The 21,173-nt window shown below is 41.3% G+C and overlaps 1 protein-coding gene across 7 annotated transcripts in view; it reads left to right on the top strand.

The window, feature by feature from the left end:
• The window catches only part of Rere (arginine-glutamic acid dipeptide repeats), a 342,698-nt gene that overhangs the window by 224,118 nt on the left and 97,407 nt on the right, over positions 1 to 21,173 (top strand). For all 7 annotated transcript variants that reach the window (XM_021648566.2, XM_021648562.2, XM_021648564.2 and 4 more), the window contains 2 exons: positions 4,503 to 4,627; positions 5,660 to 5,759. In XM_021648566.2, the coding sequence (XP_021504241.1) occupies positions 4,503 to 4,627; positions 5,660 to 5,759 (225 nt within the window). The remainder of the gene's footprint in view (positions 1 to 4,502; positions 4,628 to 5,659; positions 5,760 to 21,173) is intronic.

The raw sequence follows: 21,173 nt of genomic DNA, 5'->3' as shown, positions 1-21,173 counted from the left end.
CACTCCAAGTGCTGGGATCACAGGCTTGCGCCACTGTGCCCAGCTTGATTTTTTTTTTGTTGTTGTTATTGTTCTTGCGTGTGTGTGTGTGTGTGTGTGTGTGTGTGTGTGTGTGTGTTCATCATGCCTGTGTACTCAGAGGACAACTTGCAGAAATAGATTATTCTCCTAATTTAGGTTGTCAGCCTTGGCTGCATGCACCTTTACCCACTGAGAAGTCTCACCAGCTCTTTAGCTGTGGTTTAAATAAAGGATCCAGTGCATCGCTCAGTCACAGTCCCCTTCCTCTTCTTCCCCTTGTGTTGTGTTTTCCTACTCATTTTCTCTTCCACCATTTGTTTCCAGGGTTGTAGGGTCTGATACTCGGCTTTGACTTAAGATTTATTTCCTACCCTTGCTAGAAGAGGATGCCCCTGAGGCCCAGGAAGAAGCAGACTTGCTCAGCTTGGGTTTGTGTGCTTCCATTCAGATGATCCTTTAATGTCAGATATGGAAATGCTCTTTTAAAGGAATGTTTTGGAGTACCAAAATCAAAGTACCTTTTTAAAGTTTTTAGCTTTTTTCTTAGGGTCAGTAATAACAAATAAGTAGATGGGAACATAAGACAGTCCTCCTCAGTGCTACTGCGCTTTGCAGAGTTGGTGAGACCTACTTTGTCTGCTCTTCCTCAGTCTGCTTCCAGCCTGTGGTAATTGAGACGCATCACAGATAGAGCATTTTAATTACAGTTAGCACAATGAAGCCCTCTTATAAAAGGCCAGTTATAATATCTTATACCAAATCAAAATCAGTAATATATTGGAGATGGCTCAGGGTTTTAAGATTACTTCTCATTTGACTAGCAAGATGGCTCAAGGCTGGTGACCTAATTTGATCCTGCCACATACATGGTAGAAGGAGAGAACTGACTCCTACATGTTGTCCTTCCTTCTACATGTATCCTGTAATCCAACCCCCCCAACACAAAAAATAAATCACTGTAATTTAAAACAAGCAAGTATAGGAACCAGAGTTTATTGTGATCCCTAGAATCTATGAAAGTGTCAAGTGGGTGCAGTGCCCCACCTCCAATTCCAGCAGAAGAATGTAGAAATGAGAATCCCCAGAGCAAGCTGGCTACTAAGATTAGTCATAGTAGTGAGCTCTGGGTTTGATTGAGAGACCCTGCCTCAATTAATAAAATCAAAGAGCAATTGAGGATGATTTCCTGCATCAACCTCAGGCTTCTGCATTTTCCCACACACATGTACCCACTCATGTGCAATAAAGTGCATACGTACAGATGTATATCAAACATACAAAAGGAATAAAACCAGTCATTTCCTTTTAAAATTTTTTACTGTAGACTTATATATGTATGCTTATGTCTGGGGGGGGGCACATGCACATGAGTTCAAGGAGACCAGAAGAGGACATTGGATAATCCTGGAGCTGGAGTTAGTTAATTGTGCTCTTTAACATTTCTATTATTCTTGCTCTGCTTTCATCTAAATCTGTATCTTTTTCCCATTCATGGATGACACTGACCTAATTGCTTTTGTCCCTTTATCTTATAGCCCAAAATAACAATACTCACATGCCTGTAGACTCTTCCATTTGCTTTCTTTTTGTGCTGGGATTGACTTTAGCACCTTACATGAACATTACACATACTTTGTCACAGCTGCTGGGAAGCAGTGTACTAGTAAATTTGGTTTTACCTTTCAATTGTATCCCATGAGGGCAGTGTAGGTAAATTAATGTTTTAGCATTATTTGAAATAGTTCCTGAGTAGAACCAGTTTATTTTGTTACTACATTTAGCTTTTCATTTACTTTAGAGAATTTATCTTATTGTTCTTCCCACTTACTTTTATTCCCTCTCCCTCTTTTATATAAATGGTATATAATATATACTTTCTGGGATGGTTTTTAATTGCATTTTTATTTGTAGTTTAGCCAGCACACCTTTGCATATGTCCTCAGATAAGGGCCTGCCTGGAGAGCCAATCCTGCTTGCAGTTTTGAGGATATTGCTACATCCCTCCTCCCCCAATAGCTGTGGTGGATTAAGAGTGGAGTCTGTTGTTAGCCTGAGTTTTTCTTGTTGGACCTCATTTCTTGCCATTAAAAGCCATTTCCATTTCTCTTTCTTTGTACCATCCAATCATTTCTCTAGTCACACCTTCTCCCAGAGCTTGAGCCTGTTCCCCAACTATAGTACTTTTTAATTAATTTAATAAAGAGCTGTTGTTATACTAGACACTGGACCTGGACTGGGAATGTAAACCCAGTACTAATGTGATGCTAATGACTTTCCAGATGGGTGTCTATCCTGTTTTCATCATAACCCAGTGTTTTCAGTTTATATGAAGTAGAATTAATTGTGACACCTGTAAGTGACAGAACAGAGAAACTACTGAAATAGACCACTCTGTGGGCAGAAAGAAAGATTTATTGAGGATCCAACTGCCAAGGCTTTCTGGTGGGAGAGGGGTTTGCAGAGAAAGAGCAAAATGTTGGAAAAGCCAACAGGTTTTATGTGACAGTGTGGGTATCCAACCTCACACAGGCTGTCTGGACTGATCCAGAACTGTAGGTTTCCTGACAGAAGTAGCTGACTTTGTGGAAAGGTTAAGTTAGGGGAGGATTAAAAGTAATTCCATGCTTTTCTAGTGAACAGTAACCTTTAGTCTGCACACCCATATCAACCCTTCTGTTTACCCAGCTACAGTTCTTCTGTTTAGGACAACACAATCAGCACTACCCTTTGGGGGGGGGGGAATGGTTGGAGTTGACAGAATCCAATAAAATGATATGAAAGTGAATATTAAGTGTAAAAAATCATGATTTTGCTTAGAGTGTTGCTATACACCTGTAATGCCAGCATTCAGCAAGCTGAAGCAAGAAAATTATGAATCTGAGATCAATCTTGACTGCCTAGCAAGACTGTCTCCAAACCAGTCAACCAGCCAGCCAACCAGCCAAGAGTTTGGGGAAAGTGAGAGTTATCAACGAGTTTAGTTATAATAGGGGACTTCAGGCAGAGCAGATATATAGGGTATGGGTATTGTGTTTTGTCACAGAACTGTCTTAAATCTTCAACATCCAGCATTTGAATATAGGAGCTTTCACTAAAGGTGAAAATTTCTTGATGTGGGGTGAGGGAAACAGAGTTCCTGGGGAACACAGGTGTCCCCTGGCTTGGGCAGTACTGTCCTGTCTTTATGTTACCTTATACTTGCCTGTCTAGTATAGACTGGGATGTGCAGTTTTGTTTCACGTTATCTGCTAGACTATTTAAAATTAAATGTGTCTCTTTGCATTTCCAGTGTTTGCTTCTACATTGGTTCTCTTTTTTTCACTTAAGTGTTCCTGGTCCTGTGTGTGTGTGTGTGTAGGGGGGTATTTTGTTTTGTTTTTTGGAGACATAGTTTCTCTGTGTGTTCTTAGCTGTCTTGGACTTTCTTTGTAGTCCAGGCTGTCCTCGAACTCACAATTACCCACCACCCTCTACCTCCCTGAGTGCTGCAATTACAGGCATGCACCAGGCACCACCTGGCTTGAACGAGAGCTTTTTAACATCAGCATGGTGTAAAGTGTCAGAGCAGCACGCCTGTGTTCATCATTTGTTAAGATGAGAATGCTGGGTAACTTGACCTTTCGTGGGCCTCTGGTGGTTGCAGTAGCCACGGTACCTTGTTGTGCCTTAGCAGAGTGCAGGTGCAAAATCTGACTGCTTAGACTCTTGGTTGTTCATCACTTCTGTTCAATTTGGGATGTTTGCATTACACCTGATGAGTTGTTCTTTTTCTTGTTTCTGTTTGTTTGTTTGTTTCTTTGTTTGTTTGTTTTTTCAAGACAGGATATCTCTGTGTAGCCCTGGCTGCCCTGGAACTCACTCTATAGACCAGGGTAGCCTCAAACTCACAGAGATACCTACCTGCCCTCCCCAGTGCTGGGACTGAAGGTGTGCATCACCATCGCCTGTGATGTGTTGTTCTTATGTAATCTATTCAATTCACTCTGTGGAGTCACAGACATTTCTTTTATTCTGTCCTGTTTCCTGATAAGTTCTCTTATTCTCAAACTATATGTTTCTACCAATTAAGCTAATTAAACTGTTTTTAATGTTAACATTAGTGTTTTTATCTTAACTATGACACAGTATCCATGGTGGAGTGTTATAATTTGCCGTGTGTCTGACTTGTAAGTGTGGATTAGAGATGTGTGTCTTATTCTTACTTAGAGCTGTCACTCCATGATACTTTTTGTCTTTGTTCATTCTATTTGTGTGTCAAATTGTTAAATTATGATAGTACTGGTTGGCTTTGCCACCACTCACTGCTCCTGAAGTGGGGATTGAGCCGTCTGTTGTGATTTGAATGATTCACGATTTTACTCTTAAAATCTCCTTGGCTGCCCAAGGAGATCGGGTCAGTGCATCAGGTCGAGAAGATTGCCTGCTGCAAAGCTCTTTCCAGTACTTACCTTGATGGTGACTTCTTCATCCCTGTCTTACAGGCCAAACTTCCAGATTTGCAACCATTTCCTTCTCCAGATGGTGATACTGTGACTCAGCATGAGGAGCTTGTCTGGATGCCTGGCGTCAGTGACTGTGACCTCCTCATGTACTTGAGGGCAGCAAGGTAATGAGAATCTGCTCCAGCTGCTTTCTGCATTCAGACAGATGGACTGATGAGTGTCATAAACTTTCTTCCTTTCCCTCCTTATTAGTAATGGGCCTTTTTTCACTCTGAGTGTTGCTTTCTGCTCTAGTGGTCTTTCTTACCTGACAAAAGCAGCATACCATTTGTTCTTGTTGTTTCCCTTCCATCAGACATTAGAGTTCCTCAGAGGAAGCATCTTCAGCCACACATGTGATTATCAACACCTCTCACTGCAGTTGAGGGAGTCACTCACCTCAGTTTACAGTTCCATTACTGAGTTCCTGTTCTCTGTGCTGGGGCTCCTCGGTAGTGTCTGACCCAGCTTGACATTTGTGTGACTTCCCTGCGTGTGGACATTTATCTGTGATTGTATGGTAGAACTTGCAAACATACAAATGACAGAGACAACACAGGAACTTCAGTCCCTCCATGCCATAGTGGAGGCAGGACCTACCTTTATGTAGTAACGTGGGGCCCGCATGCAGCCTCACCCGTGTGCAACAGCAAAACTAAAGTGCATAGTGCGTAAGACTGGCGTGGGGCGGCTAGCTCCATCTTGGCTGTTTGCAGGCCCCAGTGCTTTGCACTGTGGTGCAGTGGGGCGAGATAGTGTAAATGGGGTAGGTGATTTTTTCCTCTTCTGTTACTTTTCACTTGAGAGGAATTAATTTCACCTGTTTTCCAGGGACTTGGAATTTTTTAATTAATGCATGGTGATAGTGCATTTGAGTATTTCCAAAATATCATAATCTGGTGGAGTGCCATGAGAAGTAGATTTTTCATGTGCTGAGATTTGAATCTGAGTATGGACAAAACAGGAGAAGTAACATGGACCTACTGAAGTCATACTTCTGTCCTGAGGGTGGAAGGATTAGACTCTTGGCCGGGCCGAGGACTGGCACAGTGTACATGTATGAATGGAACCTTGCTGAAAACTAAGGGTTAAAAATCACTGTGCATCCGGATATTGATGTCTGCTGATCAAGGAAACTCCATCCTTTTCCCCCAAAGGAGCATGGCTGCATTTGCAGGGATGTGTGATGGAGGCTCTACAGAGGACGGCTGTGTTGCAGCATCTCGGGATGACACCACTCTCAATGCACTGAATACAGTAAGTGTCTGGGTGTCACCTTAGAGATCAGGACCAGAGCATGGAGCAAGGTGTGGCAAGCAGTATAGGTGTTGGTACTGTGGTGTTGTTAGGGTACAGAAATGACTGTGGCCCTGCAGTTCAGAGTGCTTGCTGTACTTACACAGGAGCTGGCTCTGAGAATCCCTCCTGTAACCCCCAGAGCTCCCTGCCCCCACCCAGGTGACACACCTTTGTATATACTGTTTATACATAAAAATAAATTAAATAAATAGTCATAAATAAAAATCAACAATGAGTTGTAGGGGTTGTTCTGTTAAGATCATTGATGCTCTTGCAGCGAAGCTGTGTTCAGTTTGCAGCGCTGGCATGTCTTCTCCCATTGCCTGTAACTCCAGTTCCAGGAGGATCCAATGCTCTCATCTGATCTGACCTCTGTGTGCTCCTGCAGGCACATGGAGTATAGTCATACACCTGGGCATGCGTGCATGCTCACGTGGGCATATGCAAACACAAACATACATATGCATGCACATGTGCACTCATGCACAAAAACAAAAAATAATTATCTTGGCCATATGTCTTTGAGATTGTGGCCAAAGACATTGTAACTCCCAGGTTTGTGTCTTAATCTGTCTGAACCCCAAGATTGTGAGAAGTTTCAAATGAGTTTCTAGTAACAAATGTCTTTACTGAAGTCTCATTTATTAGGTAGTAGGCATACACATGATCTTATGTCATCCTCACAGTACTCGCAGGAGGTTCTGCTATTGTTACCTTAAAAAAAAAATAAATCAAGACGGAAGTAGTGGCACACAAGTTTAATCCCAGCATTGGGAGGTGGAGGCAGAGGCAGGCAGATCTCCGAGTTTGGTCTGTAAAGCAAATTTCAGGACAGCCAGGGCCACACAGAAAAACCCTGTCCAGGGGGTAGGGATGGGGAAGGAGGGCAGAAAGAAATGAGGTATGTGAGGCTATCTAGATGAAATTGGTTATAGGAAAAGCTAGGGTGTTTGTTTGATATCTGTGCAGCATCTGCTATCAGCACTGCGCCTGCTGGAGCCAGGCATTACTGCTGGATTTGTTTTGGTTTAGCATGCTTTTGGCCTTACAGTGTCTCCTAAGGACAGAGTTAGAAAATTAACATTTGAAGCAAATTGTTTTCTGTATGTTTTCTAATGTGAAATCATCAAATCCAAACAAGTAATGCCAAGTGTTTGGTTGTGAGCTTCTGACATAGTAGTCATATGTGTTTATGCATGGTGGTCACATGGTTATTTGTGTGTAGGCAGGGCACACTTGAGGCCTAATGGCTCCTTTACCAGTTACCTAATTTAAGCTCATCTTTGTTTTTTGTTTTGTTTTGTCTTGAGAGCTCTGTCATTGGAAGGGACTTTGGCAATCATCTACCCAGTTTCAAAATAAGAATGCAAGGTTCAAAAGGGCCAAGCTAGCTGGGCACAGTGGTGCACACCTGTAATCCCAGAAATTGGGGAGGCAGAGGCAGGCAGATCTCTGTGAGTTTGGGGCCAGCCTTGTCTACAAAGAGAGTCCATGACAGCCAAAGTTACACAGAAAAAACCCTGTCAAGAAACAAGCAAACGAACAAAAACGACCAGGCGACTTGTTGAATGCTGCTAATCCACAAAACTTAAAATATAAAAAAAAAAAACCAAAACTTTCATTTTTGATGTAAACATCTTTTACTACACAGTGCCTGGCACTCAGCTTGCTGTTGTGGCAGCACAGCTGAGTTTTAATCTGCTCTTATGAGGGAATGGAGTAGTATGCAATGTTGAATCCACCTTGTGTATTGGCCCTTGGGTGATCTTGTTGTCGGTACATGCTTATCCAGTAAATGAAATTTCATGTCCCAAAAAAAAAAAAAAAAAAAAGGTGTTGTGGACCATCAAGGTTGCTTAGCAGGCAAAGGCACCTGAGTGCCATCCCTGATCCACATGGTGGAGGGAAAGAGCCAACTTGGCATGTTGTCCTCTGGGTTCCATATGTGTGCATGGCACACACACAGGCAGGCATACAAACAAACAGCTAATAACCTCTGTGTACCTGTGCACTTCCTCTCATGTAATTCATTATTTAAATAACTTGTTAGTTTTTATTTTATATGCATTGGTGTTTTGTCTGCATGTGTGTCTGGGTGAGGGTGTCAGACCTTGGCGTTATAGACAGTTGTGAGCTGCCATGGTGGTGCTGGGAATTGAACCTGGGACCTCTGGAAAAGCAGGCAGTGCCCTCCAGGCCTGCCTCATTAATTTAATACTTAGCTTTTATTGTAATTTACATATAAAGAAAGACTTTACCTTGAACATATGACAGTGTCAAAAAAGGCTTTTAAGAGTCCACAATCAAGCTGAGATTCAGATTGGATGATACTGCAAACAGCTGTGAATGTCTATGAACTCAAAAATGTGTATATGGTCAAGAAAGCCTTTGATAGGGGCATTTTGCTGCTGTGATTTATTTTTTCTTATAAAAGGCTTACAAAAAAAATGTTGCTTTCATGATTGTAGTTATCATTTGAAGTTTGAATAGTGAAGCTAGTACTGTAATTAATATCCCCTCCTGGCATGTTTGAGTTCTCACTGAGTTACTGAGTATCTGTTAGTTTCATTCTTTAGGGTTGACTTTGTACCCAGTCAAAAATGTATTTTGAGGGCTTGGGGATTTAGCTCAGTGGTAGAGCGCTTGCCTAGCAAGCGCAAGGCCCTGGGTTCTGTCCTCAGCTCTGGAAAAAAAATTATTTAAAAATAAAAAAATATATATTAAAAAAATGTATTTTGTACTACACACACACACACACACACACAACACACTTTTTTTGATGGGTGGTGGTTTGCAACAGGGTATCTCAGGTAGAGTTTCCATTGCTTTAAAGAGGCACTGTGACCATAGCAACTATTATAAAGGAAAACATATAATTGAGGTTTAGTCCATTATTGTCATGGTGGGGAGCATGGCAGCATGCAGGCAGACATCGTCCTGGAGGAGCCAAGAATTTCAGGTCTTGATCTGCAGACAGCAGGAGCCTGTGTTACACTGGGTAGAGTTTGAGCATAGGGGACCTCAAAGACCCCTCCACGGTGACGTGCTTCCTCCTCCAAGGCCACACATTCTATGGTGCCACTCCCCGTGGGCCAGGCATTCAAGCACATGAGTTTGTGGGGCATAACCACCCTTCAAACCACCACACAAGATTTCTCTGTGTAGCCCTGGCTGTCCTGGAACTTGTTCTGTAGACCAGGCTGACCTCAAACTCAGAGACCCACCTGTCTCTGCCTCCCAAGTGTTGGGATTAAATGCAGTACCACCACCTGGGTTTGTGTCTCCCTTTAATCTGTTTTGTTTGTTTGTTTGTGTGTTTGTTTTGGTTTTTGTTTTTACTTATTTTTATTTTGTGTGCATAGGTATTTTGCCTGCATATATGTCTGTAAAGGTGCCAGATCCCCTGCAATTGGAGCTATAAAAAACTGTGAGCTGCCATGTGGGTGTTGGGAATTGAACCTGGGTCCTCTGAAAAAGCAGCCAGTGCTCTTAACAGCTGAGCCATTTCTTAGCCCCCTAATCTTTGTTTCTTATCTGTGCTTTCTTGCATTTTCCTTGAATCTTCCTCATTGATGATTTTAGAAAGCTTCAGTCTGTGTAGTATGGAGTTGTTTAATCACACCAAGAGTATCCTCTTGTTGAAGTTTTTATCATGAATGTGTGTGAGTTTTGTTGATTGGTCTGCTTTGTATCTGATGAGATCACATAGTAGCCATCTTTTTTTTCTCTCTTTTTTTGATAGGCTGAAAGACATGGCTTTCAAATTGTAATCAGCTATTAATTAATGGAATAAACTCTTCTTTCTCAGTCCTGTTATGTTTCATTTGTTAATATTTTGCTTTTTTTTTTATTTTATTGTATTTTGTGGTTTTACAAGATTGGGCTTTTCTGTGTAGCCATGGCTGCCCTATAACTTGCTGTATAGACCAGGCTAGCCTTGATGTCAGAAATTGTGCTGCCTCCCAAGTGCTGGGATTAAAGACCTGCCCCATCACTGCCTTGATCTGTTTGATAATATTTTTTGTTTGTTAATATTTTTGTTAAAGAACTTTATATATGGGTTCATGAGGGATTCTGACATATAACTTTTTCTGTAATATATGGAGTCTATAAAATTATTTTCTTACTGCTAAACACTTGGAAGAACTAGTAAAGTTGTCAGGATATGAATATCTATGAGTCATTTTAAAATTGTAAGTAGGGCTTATGAGCTGCCTCAGTGGACAAAGGCATTTACTACCAAGGCAGATGACTTCGGCTTGATTCTTCAGACCTACATGTCGGGTGGAGAGAATGTGCTTCCACTGTTAGTTGAAGGACACTGACATCTAGGCATCTGAGTAGGCGTATGTGCACACATCCAATACACAAGCATGCTTGTGCACACAATAGATAGTAAACTTTTAATGTTTTTAATTTTATAGAGGTTGGAGAGGTGACTTAGCACTTGCTGCTCTTCTGGAGCACTGATTTCTGTTCCCAGCATCCACATTGGGTCGTTCCTATAATTAAGTTCCATGGGGATTTGATGTCCTCTTCTGGCCTCCAAGGGTACTTGCACACAGGTATGCATGCACACAACACCTTTAAAATAATAACTAAACAGTCTAAAAAATAAAATTACAAGTAGACACAGGTCTATTCAAAGTTTGTATTTCTTCAGGTTGGTCAGCTTTGGAAACATGTAAGTGTGTTTTTAAACATTTTGTCTATGTCCTCTAGTTTACATTTTAACGTCTGTAGACTTTCTAATTGCTGGCCTTTCTGTTTTTCCTAAGACCTTGAATTTATTTTCTCTGAATCTCAAGTAGAGATTTATCAAGATTGATCTTTTGCAGCAGTAGGTTTTGGCTCAATTGTTGCTCTTTCATCACTAAACAGGTTTCTTTCCACCTGGCAGTTAAGTTGGTCGTCAGTATTTCTAGCTTCTACAAGTTGGGTGTTAAATAACTTTTTATCACAAATTTTGATTTTTTTTTTCTTGCTTTTGCTTTCATTATCTTGCTTTTCCAGATGCTTTTAAACCCTTCTTCCCCTCCCACTCTTGTTTTTTGTATTTCTTTGGCCCATGAATTATTTAGAATTAAATTGTTTAATTTCCTTTTTCATGTATACAGTGTTCTGTCTGTATGTGTGCCTGCAGGCCAGAAGAGGATACCAGATCTCATTATAGATGGTTGTGAGCCATCATTTGTTTGCTGGGAATTGAACTCAGAACCTAAAAAGCAGCCAGTACTCTTAACCTCTGAGCCATCTCTCCAGCTCCCAGTTTTGTTTGTCAAGATAGGGTGTCCCTTTGTAGTCCTGGCTGTCCTGGAACTCAGTTTGTAAACCAGGCTGGACTCAAACTCACAGAGATCCACCTGCTTCTGCCTCCCTGGGCATTAAAAGTATGTACTGCTGCTACCCGGCTCATTTTTCTAAATTTTATTTTTGAAATGTTAGTGATATTTAATTTTGTGCCAGTAAGAGAGTAATTGGTAAAATTTCAGAGTTTGTTTTTGTTTTGTTTTTTTTTTTAAGATTTTTCTTTCATTATTTTTACTTAAGTGCATACGTGTGGATGACTGTGTGAGGTATGTAATGTGAGTGCAGATACCTGAGGAGGCCAGAGGACTTGGATCCTCTGAAGATGGACATAAAGGTGGTTTTGAGCCACACAATGTGGGTGCTAAAAATCGTGCTTCTGTAAACAATATATGCTCTTAGCCACTAACCTATCCTTCAAGGCGCAAGATTTCGATCTTCCGCAGTTTGTTTCCTGATTTGTCATGTGATTTATATTGGTTAAAATGCTACATGTGTTTTTAACTCAACAGTTGTATTGAGAGAGAGAGAGAGATTAGATTTATTAGACTGAGTGTTTTAAATTGAGGAATCTGGAGATCTTGTTCCATTGGTAAAGGTACTTGCCACCAAGTCTGGTGATCTGAGAGTTTGTCCTCAGACTCCTACATCTCAAAACTGACAAGTACAGAGTCAGTTCAGTGTGGAAAGTCTGAATAACAGTCACCATTTTAACATTTCTGTTGTCAGCTGTTACCTCCTCGCTAGGCTCTGTTCATTTTGCAGTATGTTTTTGAGGTTGTGTTTTGGGCACATGGACCTTTGTAGCATTTGTGTACTGGCTCTTGCATACGTGTGGATGACTGTGTGAGGTATGTAATGTGAGTGCAGATACCTGAGGAGGCCAGAGGACTTGGATCCTCTGAAGATGGACATAAAGGTGGTTTTGAGCCACACAATGTGGGGTGAGCCTCTTTATGACTAGTAATAACCTTTGACTTGGTGTCTTTGGTGTTTAATATCCACATAGGCTGTGCAGCTTTCTTGTCTTTGCAGTTTCCATCCTGTTCTCGCTTCTTACTTTGAATTTTTTTCTCTTTGTTTTGAAGTAGCTCATTTGTCCTTTTGTGTGTTTTGTTTTTCTTGTCTTGCTATCCACTCTGACAGTGTCTATGAAACTTGAACCATGAATTTGTTTTGTTTGCTTGTTGGTTAATTTGTTTTGGGAGTTCTTAAGACAGAGTCATAATGTATATCCCTCCCTGGCTAGGAATTTGCTAGGTTGCCTGGGCTAGCCTCATATCAGTCACGCAAATACTGGGTTACAGGTGTGAGTCACCATGTGCTGCTTATGATCCTTAAACTGTGAACTCTGAATGCAGGGTTGCTGGCTTACTCTTTCCCTTTAGGTTACTCTTTTTCTTTTTCTCTTTCTTCTGTATGACGCAGGTAGTATTAGTTTTTGTGTAGGTATGCAGAATGTACCTTTACCATCAACTGGGAAATAATTAGTAAACTAGATACCATAAAGCACAGAGCAGCCTTCTTATCCTGAAGGGTTTGATTCAGCCATCTCTGCTGGCTTCCCATTTACAAAGCAGACCATATATTATACTGTATTATTTTTACTAAATTGATACTACATTTCACTGTTGAGGCTCAATTTTCTTCCATTAATAAAATTAAACTTAACTTCTTCTGAGTAATTTGTTGCCATTTTTATGTTTACCTTTTCTTATAGCACTGAGTATCTATTTTGTTTAGTACTTGATATAAGTAAAATTTATAATCATGCAGCAGAGATTGCACTTCAACCTGACAGCTTTATTCCCTGAAATATGGCTGACTGTTAGACACTTGAAGCAAGCTTTTTACATAGTCAGAAGAGTGTGTATTTATTTGCTTATTTATTTATGCACACCCACATCTCCAACAAAAGATTTAAAAGTTCCCAGTAGTTGAATGGTTTTTCATCTCTGATTTGTAAAATTAGTCAAGACAGTTAACAATAATTTGTTAACTATCGGGTAATAATCATCTTAGTTTCTGAGCTCTTCCCTGCTGATATGTGATAGAGAAAGGCTAAAATGTTTGTCGTATGGTGGAATAAACAAATCAGGCTTCAAGTCTGTATCAGAGCTGATTGTGTAGAACTTGGCGTGTCGGAATAAGCTGATAAGCTGACTGTAAAGATCCCCTTCATCTCATTTACCCCTTTGAAGTCTGAAAAATGCATTCATAGAATTTTCTTAGAGATTTTTTATTTGTTCACCTTAAATGGACTGTAGTGGTGTCTCCCAACCTGTTTTAGTTTTGCAGTGCTAGTGTGTATTTAGAGGGTATGGGTATTTCTTAGTCCCAAATAAGGCACCCCTTGTTTGTGACTGTGTGAGCAACTGCTCACTGTGATTCCATGGACACTCTCCCATAGTCTGCCTTATCGACACAAGGCACCAGTCAGTGGTTAGTGTTTGCTAACTTGGGTTAAGGTAGGATTTTTATGGGGGAGGGAGTGATTTGTTGTTTTAAAAGGGTAATGGAAAAAGTTGACATGCTATTTGTTCTTACTATGCATATCCAATAAATTGTGGACAGTAGCTCATATAAATCAATCCTGACAAGCCTTTATGCAGCAACAAGGTATCAGTGTTTTGAGCTGTACTGCTGATTACCGCTTTGGAGGGGATGTGGACAGAGGCTTGTAGTAGGGTTTTTGTTGGATAACCAAGACCTTCTCAACTGGTGGTCAGCATGTGCACGTCAGCCTCTTTCCTGTGCTGTGCTTTGACCAGTTGGAAACATTTTGAGCTTTAGTTTTTAAAATTAAGTGGATAGAAATTTACTAGCTTGGTCAGGCATGGTAGTGCACATGTCTATAATTAAATCAGCCTGAAGACAGAGGCAGAAAGATAAACAGTTTGAGGCCAGTGTGGGATATGCAGTGAGACCCAATCAACAAAACTTAAACAAACGAATAAATAGGAAGAAAGATATTTACTCACATGGCTCCCTTTGTAGTCAAGTTTAGTTCTAAAGTTCCAGGTAAAGACATTTTAACAGAATTTATATGGCTTACTCTTTTCTCTTTAAATGAGGATGGATTTTAGCTTTTAATTCTTTCATACTTTGTTCCTTTTTAGGCAGACTAGAGTTTTGCTTTACTGGACTGGTTTTTCTGGTGTGGATGGGGCACCATAGCCACCCACATTAAAACTAGTGATACATGCCTGCCTTGTGTTTTTGAGCTCTGCGTTTGTCTTGCTTCTAGCACGGCTCCCCACAGTCTAGGCCCCAGCTCTCCTTTTCCATATGAACCACCATTGCTCATCATTGTTTTTTTTTTTTTTTTTTTTTTTTTTTTTTTTTTTCGTAAACCCATTTCTTTTGGGGGTACTAGGAAGTCGGTAGGTGTTGTGTTCTATTGCTGTGACCACAGGACCACTTATAAAGGAAAACAGGCAATTGAGACTAGCTTACAGTTTCAGGGGTTTAGTCTATTATCGTCATGGCAGGAACCATGGAAGTATGTAGAACTAGACAGAGTTGAGAGTTCTCGATCACAGGCAGCCGAAGGAGACTGCCACACTGGGTTAGCATGAGAATAGGAGACCTCAAAGCCTGTCCCCACAGGACACATTTTCTCCAGCAAGGCCATACCTACTCCAACAAGACCACACCCAGTAGTGCCACTCCTTCAAACACAAGAGTCTGTGGGCATCATTCCTATTCAAACCACCACAGTAGGGAAGTTTGGACAGGGTCTCATTGTAGCCCAGGCTACCTTAGTGGAAATTGAAATATATAGCCTTGGGGATAACCTTATCATCCTGTATCTACCTCCCAAGTGCTTAGATCACAGCTGTGCACCACTACACCAGACTCTGCAATCATTTCTCTCCTCTCTTTTTTATATAAAAAGTTACTGAGATACAGTTCAAATTCTATATAATTCATCCATTTAAGAAACACTGGGCGGAGGTGGTATACGTCTGTTTCATGTACTTTTTATCTACTTTATTGGGGTTTCTTATTGCCTTTACCTCCCTACCACCAACCAAAGTTTGGGGAGAGGGGGAGAAGTTCTTTTTAGCTACTTCCAGCTTGTTAGCGTCTTCAGGTTCTTTGGAAGCAGTAACAATCTCAGTCATCAGGATATCGGGCTAACAGCAAATGCAACAGAAGCCTTCTTCCTTCTCTCTTGAAGTGTTCTCTTATGTGTGCTGGTATTTATACCCTCTCAGAGTCCTCGGACTTAAACTAATTGCATTTTGCAAAGACTGCATTCCTCTCTGATCTGCAGGAGGCTATTATCAGCTGTGGATAAAGTAAAAGCAGCTTATATCCCACAATTGGAATTAAAACAAAAACCTGTTTACATAACATAGCTGAACTTTTAAAGAAATCAAAATTCCCACTACATACACCTTCAGTCCCAGCATTTAAGAGGCAACTAGATCTCTGAGCTCAAGGACAGCCAGTGCTACACAGAGAAATCTGTCTTGAAAAACATACAAAACAATCAAGAAATAAATAGATAAATAGATAAATAAAAGAAAAAAACAGATGTGCAGTGTGTGTCTTTTTGATATATTTAGAATTCAGGCAGCTATTGCTACTATCAATTTTAGAGCATTTTTTATTACCCCGTAAAGGAGCCTTGGCTCCATTAACAGTCCCTGTGCTTCTTCAGTCCTGGACAACCAGTCACTGCTTTTCTGTCACTGTGGCTTTGTCTGTTCTGATCACTCCAGGTAGATGGGCTTATATAATAATCAGGTGTTGGAACTAATTTCTTCCATTGAGGATAATGTTTTCAAGTTTCTTCCATGTCATAGTATTATCTGTTCTTGCATATAAATGTTGTCTTACTGGAGCACCTTCCCTAAAACAGTATACCTTAGCTATGATAAATAAGGAGCTATGGCTACCCCAAAACCTCCCCTGTGAATTTATTTTCCGCACACTCTTTTGAATTGTGTTTTATTCTTTTTTTTTTTTTTAAGATTTATTTATTTATCATTTATACAATATCCTGCCTGCATGCCAAAAGAAGGCACCAGACTTCATTATAGATGGTTGTGAGCCACCATGTGGTTGCTGGGAATTGAACTCAGGACCTTTGGAAGAACAGAGGTTAAGATGGCTCTTAACCTCTGAGCCATCTCTCCAGCCCTGTGTTTTATTCTTGCTTTGTTTTGTTTTTCTTTTCATATTTGCCTTTGCTAAACCAATTCTGTTTTTCTCCTGTCCTGAACTTTTCTACTGAATTTTAATTACATGTATATATGTACGTATGTACTTTTAAATTACATGTATATGTGCATATATATGTGTGTATGTGCATGTACACAAGTACCACTGTGCACGTGTGGGGTTGTAGAACAGCTTGCAAGAGTCAGTTTCTCCTGCTACGTGGACCTGAGGATCAGATTTGGGCTGTGAGGCACCTTCCGCCCTGTGAGCTGTCTCATCAGCCTTCCATGGAGTTCTGAGTATGACATGGGACTTTTAAGTTTACATTATTTTTATTTTATTTTGTAACAATTTATTTGTCAACTATCTGATCTTAATTGTTGACATCAGTTTTGTTGGGTCATTGATTCTTTTTGTTTGTTTTGTTTTTGGAGACAGGGTTTCACTCTGTAGCCCTGGCTATCCTGGATCTTACTCTGTAGACCAGGCTGGCCTTGAAGTCATAAAGATTCACTTGACTGTGGCCTCCTGAGTGCTAGATTAAAGGCATGTGTCACCATTGCCCAGATGCTCATTGATTTCTGACATGCCATGCAAAAGTTTGTATTTTTGAATGAACTAATTTAATCTTCACAGTTCTTTAAAGTGTGGGATCATCTACAAATTAATAAACACACCTGTCTCTTCCTTATAATTCTTTAAACTTGGAGGCAGATAGAATGGAGGCTGGAATCTTACAACCCTCCCAGAATAGCTGATGGATCTGTCCTCTAGAGGCTTCATTCTGCAGCAAGTAGAAATTTCTTATTAGTCCCCATCTCTCTGTCCTATCTGAAATGGCATTTGTTGAGGTAGGAGGTTGAGGCCCACAAAGCTTGGCCTCTCCCCTTCCATCAGGCTTTTGCTGAGGAAGAAGCCTGAGTCAGTGACTCCTGTTACTGTAGCTTCCTCCTATGTTCTGTTTTCCTGCCCAGCAGCCCCTCCCTTAGCCTAGTCTGCTGAGCTCCCAGCTGTGATTTGAGGCCAGGCCACCATCTTCTCCGGGATCTCGTCATTCACCCTACTTGGTTGTTGGTTTTGTAGATATCTACTAACGTCTCCTGCTGCCCTGCCTGTTTGTTAGCTTGCATGAACCTGCCTGCGTTCTTAGGGGTGTGGGTCTGGTTAACCAAGCAATTTAGGAAGATCAGTTCCTGCATAGTCCAGGTTGGCCTCCAACTTCTACGCTTCCTGCTTCTGCCTCCCAGACACTGAGAAATGCTGCTGCTGTCTTACGAGGCAAATGTCTGTATGTATGAGTGAGTGTATTTCTTGGTTGTTAAACCAGGAGTATGAGGCAACTCCATTTCTAAGGCTCAGCTCTAGTGGGTTTGCTGGAGAGTGCTGCACTGCTCACACAGGCTTTCTTTTAAAAAAAAATATTTATTTATTATACAGTATTCTGCCTGCATGTGTGCCTGTATGCCAGAAGAGGGCACTAGATCACATTATAGATGTGGTTGCTGGAAATTGAACTCAGGACCTTTGGATGAACAGCCAGTGTCCTTAACCTCTGAGCCATCTCTCCAGCCCCCATCTTTTATTTACTTGTTTGTTTATTATGTAGACAGTGTTGTGTCTGCATGTACACCTGCATGCCAGAAGATGGCACCAGATCACAGTACAAATGGTTGTGAGCCACCGTGTAGTTGCTGGGAAATGAACCCAGATCCTCTGGAAGAGCAGCCAGTGCTCTTAAGCTCTGAGTCATCACCAGCCCTGGCTTTCTTCTTAACAACCAGAGGATAGTTTCTTGAGCCCATGCCCGGTGAAGTGTGCATACCGACTCTTGAGCCTTACATGTGCCTCTGTGTGAGCTCTTTGGTTTTCTTTGTTCCGTAATTCTGTTGTTACATACAGAACGTTAAGTGTAATTATTTACACAACCTTAAAATTGCTTGTCATAAACCATTGCAGGCGAGGCTGCTGTGATTCGGCAGCAGCTGTTGTATATTGACTGCTGTGAGGTTTGAAGCAGGTTCTGCAGATGTGTCTCTCTTACTAATAAAACAGTTCTTTGTGTGTGTGTGTGTGTGTGTGTGTGTGTCTACCACAGTCAGACCTCTTTCTGGAACAGATTAGCATTTATGAGTAGGTTTCCTTGTGCCACATCAGCTAGATGCAGCTGTGCTCTTGCTGTTACCCTGTATCCTTTGCCCAGGTTTGGATTTCATTTTTTGGCTTGTTTTCAAAGCTGTGAGAATGCTAGGAATAAGTGCATGTGTGTTTTCATGTCTGCCAATGGTGGAGAACCATTTCTGCATGTCTAGACCCATTCTGTTAGACATGGTCCTTCTTTCTTGGCAGGTCATCATGCAAGAAAGTCCTATACATAGTCTGGATTCCAGAGCCTGTCAGAGCTTTCTTCACGCCCAGCTGTACCCATCCTATATCCTAAGCCTTGAGTCTTCAGTAGACTCATTGACTGAGTTCTCATGCACCCTCCTCCCCTTAGGGACTGCCAACTGATGTTGTGTGGCTGAACATGTACGTGAAAATCAGGAAGAAAGACTTTGTTTCTAAGAATCAGAGATATATAGATATGTTAAGTGTGTAAATGATAACCTACTTAGAATTTCTTGTAAAGACCTGTACTATCAGGCTGGAGAGATGGCTTAGCGGTAAGGAACACTGTCTGCTCTTCCAGAGGTCCTCAGTTCAATTCCCAGCAACCACATAGTGGTGGCTCACAACCACCATGGGATCTGATGCCCTCTTCTGGACTGCAGGTGTACTACAGATAGAGCACTCATTAAAGAAATAAAATCCTTTTTAAAAAAAAAAAAAAAAATCTGTGCTTTCACATCCACCTTTCAGAAGACTGGTGACAAACGCAGCCTGTACCCTGTGCCCCAAGTGAAGCAAATGAGTGCAGTGCCCGCTTCAAGGGTTTTGTCCCAGGAAGTTCTTCCATTCCCATGATGCTTCCTTTGGCCTGTCCCACCCCCTCCCTTCTAGTCAACTGTTCTTCATTGAATATTTTTTAGTGTCAAGGATAATGAGAGATATCTATGCTAAACAGTCTTCCAAAATAGGTTCTCTCTTCCTTTCTGAAGCTGAGAAAATAAGAGGTTTAAGAGAAATTATTTTCCTGTATCTCAGAGCCAGGGGATTTTGCGGAAATGGGTAGCTTAAATCAAGCCTGAGCTAGGCAACTATATGTTTGGTGCTGAGTCTTCAACACAGCTCTTCACCTGTGTCCTGGCCCTAGGCTTTTCTTGGTATGGAGACAGCAAACAGATCCTCCAAGCAGGCAGATGGTTCAACTCAGCCAAAATTTGTAGAGGTAGTCTGTTGTGATTTTTCATTTTGGCTTGCCTAGCCTCTGTTAAAATATCGGCCTTTAACGCTTGCTTTTGAATTCTTCTTAATGGCTCAGCCTCTTCTCCTTCTGAGTCTAGAACATCCTCTACTAATAACCCCTTAGTAAGAGATGGTAACCTCCTCATTTCCAGACACAGGAGTGCTTGGGAAAGGGTTGTGGGTGAGCAGTGACCTGGATATACTTGCTGCTTATTTTTACCTGCTGCCAAGACTATGTGCTTTGTTTGCTTGTTCTGTTCATTAAGGACAGACAGCCATGGTTGTACCACACTGACTAGATTCTCAGAGCCTACTCCAGAGTCACTCAGCATTCTTATGCTAGCATTTATTTTGTTTGCTGCTTTGGGTGACGCTTTTCTCTGAGGATTCCCTGCTTTCCCTTACCCACCCTTAGCTCTGAGGCAGTGAAAGAAGGGGTGTGCTTGCTGCGTCACTGCAGATGAAGCTCCTGTGCTGGTGTCATGACTGCTGCCTTGTCTTCCTGCAGCTGCTCCAAGTTGAGCATTGTAGACACAACTCCTTTCTGGATTGTGGACTGTGTTAAACTCCTGCACTGTTGTTCCTATCAAAATGGCCTGCAGCAAGGCAGTGGCCCCTGAAAGTGATGCTTTCAGTGAAATTCACTGCCCTGCCACTCTTCAGTGTAACTGCAGGATTAACATAACTCTGGAGCCTTGTCTGTCATCTAGAAAGTGACCTGGATGGCAGTTACAGAGCACCGCCCTAGTGTGCACAGGGCCTTGAGTTTACTCCAAAACATGACAGCAGGAGACATGTACAGAGATTTCATTTTCTTATAAAAATGAACACCTTCCCTCAAGGCTTTTCTAAGCAATTAATGTCTGTTTTTTTGTCATTGTTTCTTTGCTTCTATTAGTACATCTAGACAGATTTAGCTGTAGTATTTAGCAATAAATAACTATTATTTTGCAATAAATAGCAATATTTGATGAACCAATGAATATGATGCTTGTGGTTGTTTGTTGGTTTTGTTTGGGGGGTTGTTTTTGTTCTGTTTTTCTGAGATAGGGTTATTCTATGCAATAGCCATGGCTGACTTGGAACTCACTCTGTGGACCAGGCTGGCCTCAAATTCACAGAGATCTGCCTGTCTCTGCTTCCTGAGACTTCCAGGCTCAGAGATCCATCTCTGGGATTAAAAGCATACACTATTTATTTTTTAAAGACAGGGTCTCACTCTGCAGTTCTGGCTATTCTTGAACTCAGATAGGTTTACCTGCCTCTGCCTTCCAAGTGCTAGACTTATAGTTGTACGCCATCATACATGGAAGGTGCTTTTTTCTTTCCTTCCTTCCTTCCTTCCTTCCTTCCTTCCTTCCTTCCTTCCTTCCTTCCTTCCTTCCTTTCTTTCTCTCTCTCCCTTTTCCTCCTTTCTTTCTTTTTTTCTTTCTTTTTTTTTTTTTTTAAGACAAGGCTTCTTTTTGTAGACCTGACTGTCCATAGATCAGCTGGCCTCAAGCTCACAGAGATCTGCCTGCCTCTGCCTCCCAAGTGCCGGGATTAAAGGCA

The sequence above is a fragment of the Meriones unguiculatus genome, chromosome 3 (genome assembly GCF_030254825.1).
Source record: "Meriones unguiculatus strain TT.TT164.6M chromosome 3, Bangor_MerUng_6.1, whole genome shotgun sequence".
NCBI lineage: Eukaryota > Metazoa > Chordata > Mammalia > Rodentia > Muridae > Meriones > Meriones unguiculatus.
The sequence above is the reverse complement of the archived record's forward strand: the minus strand, read 5'-3'. Positions and strand labels throughout refer to the sequence as shown.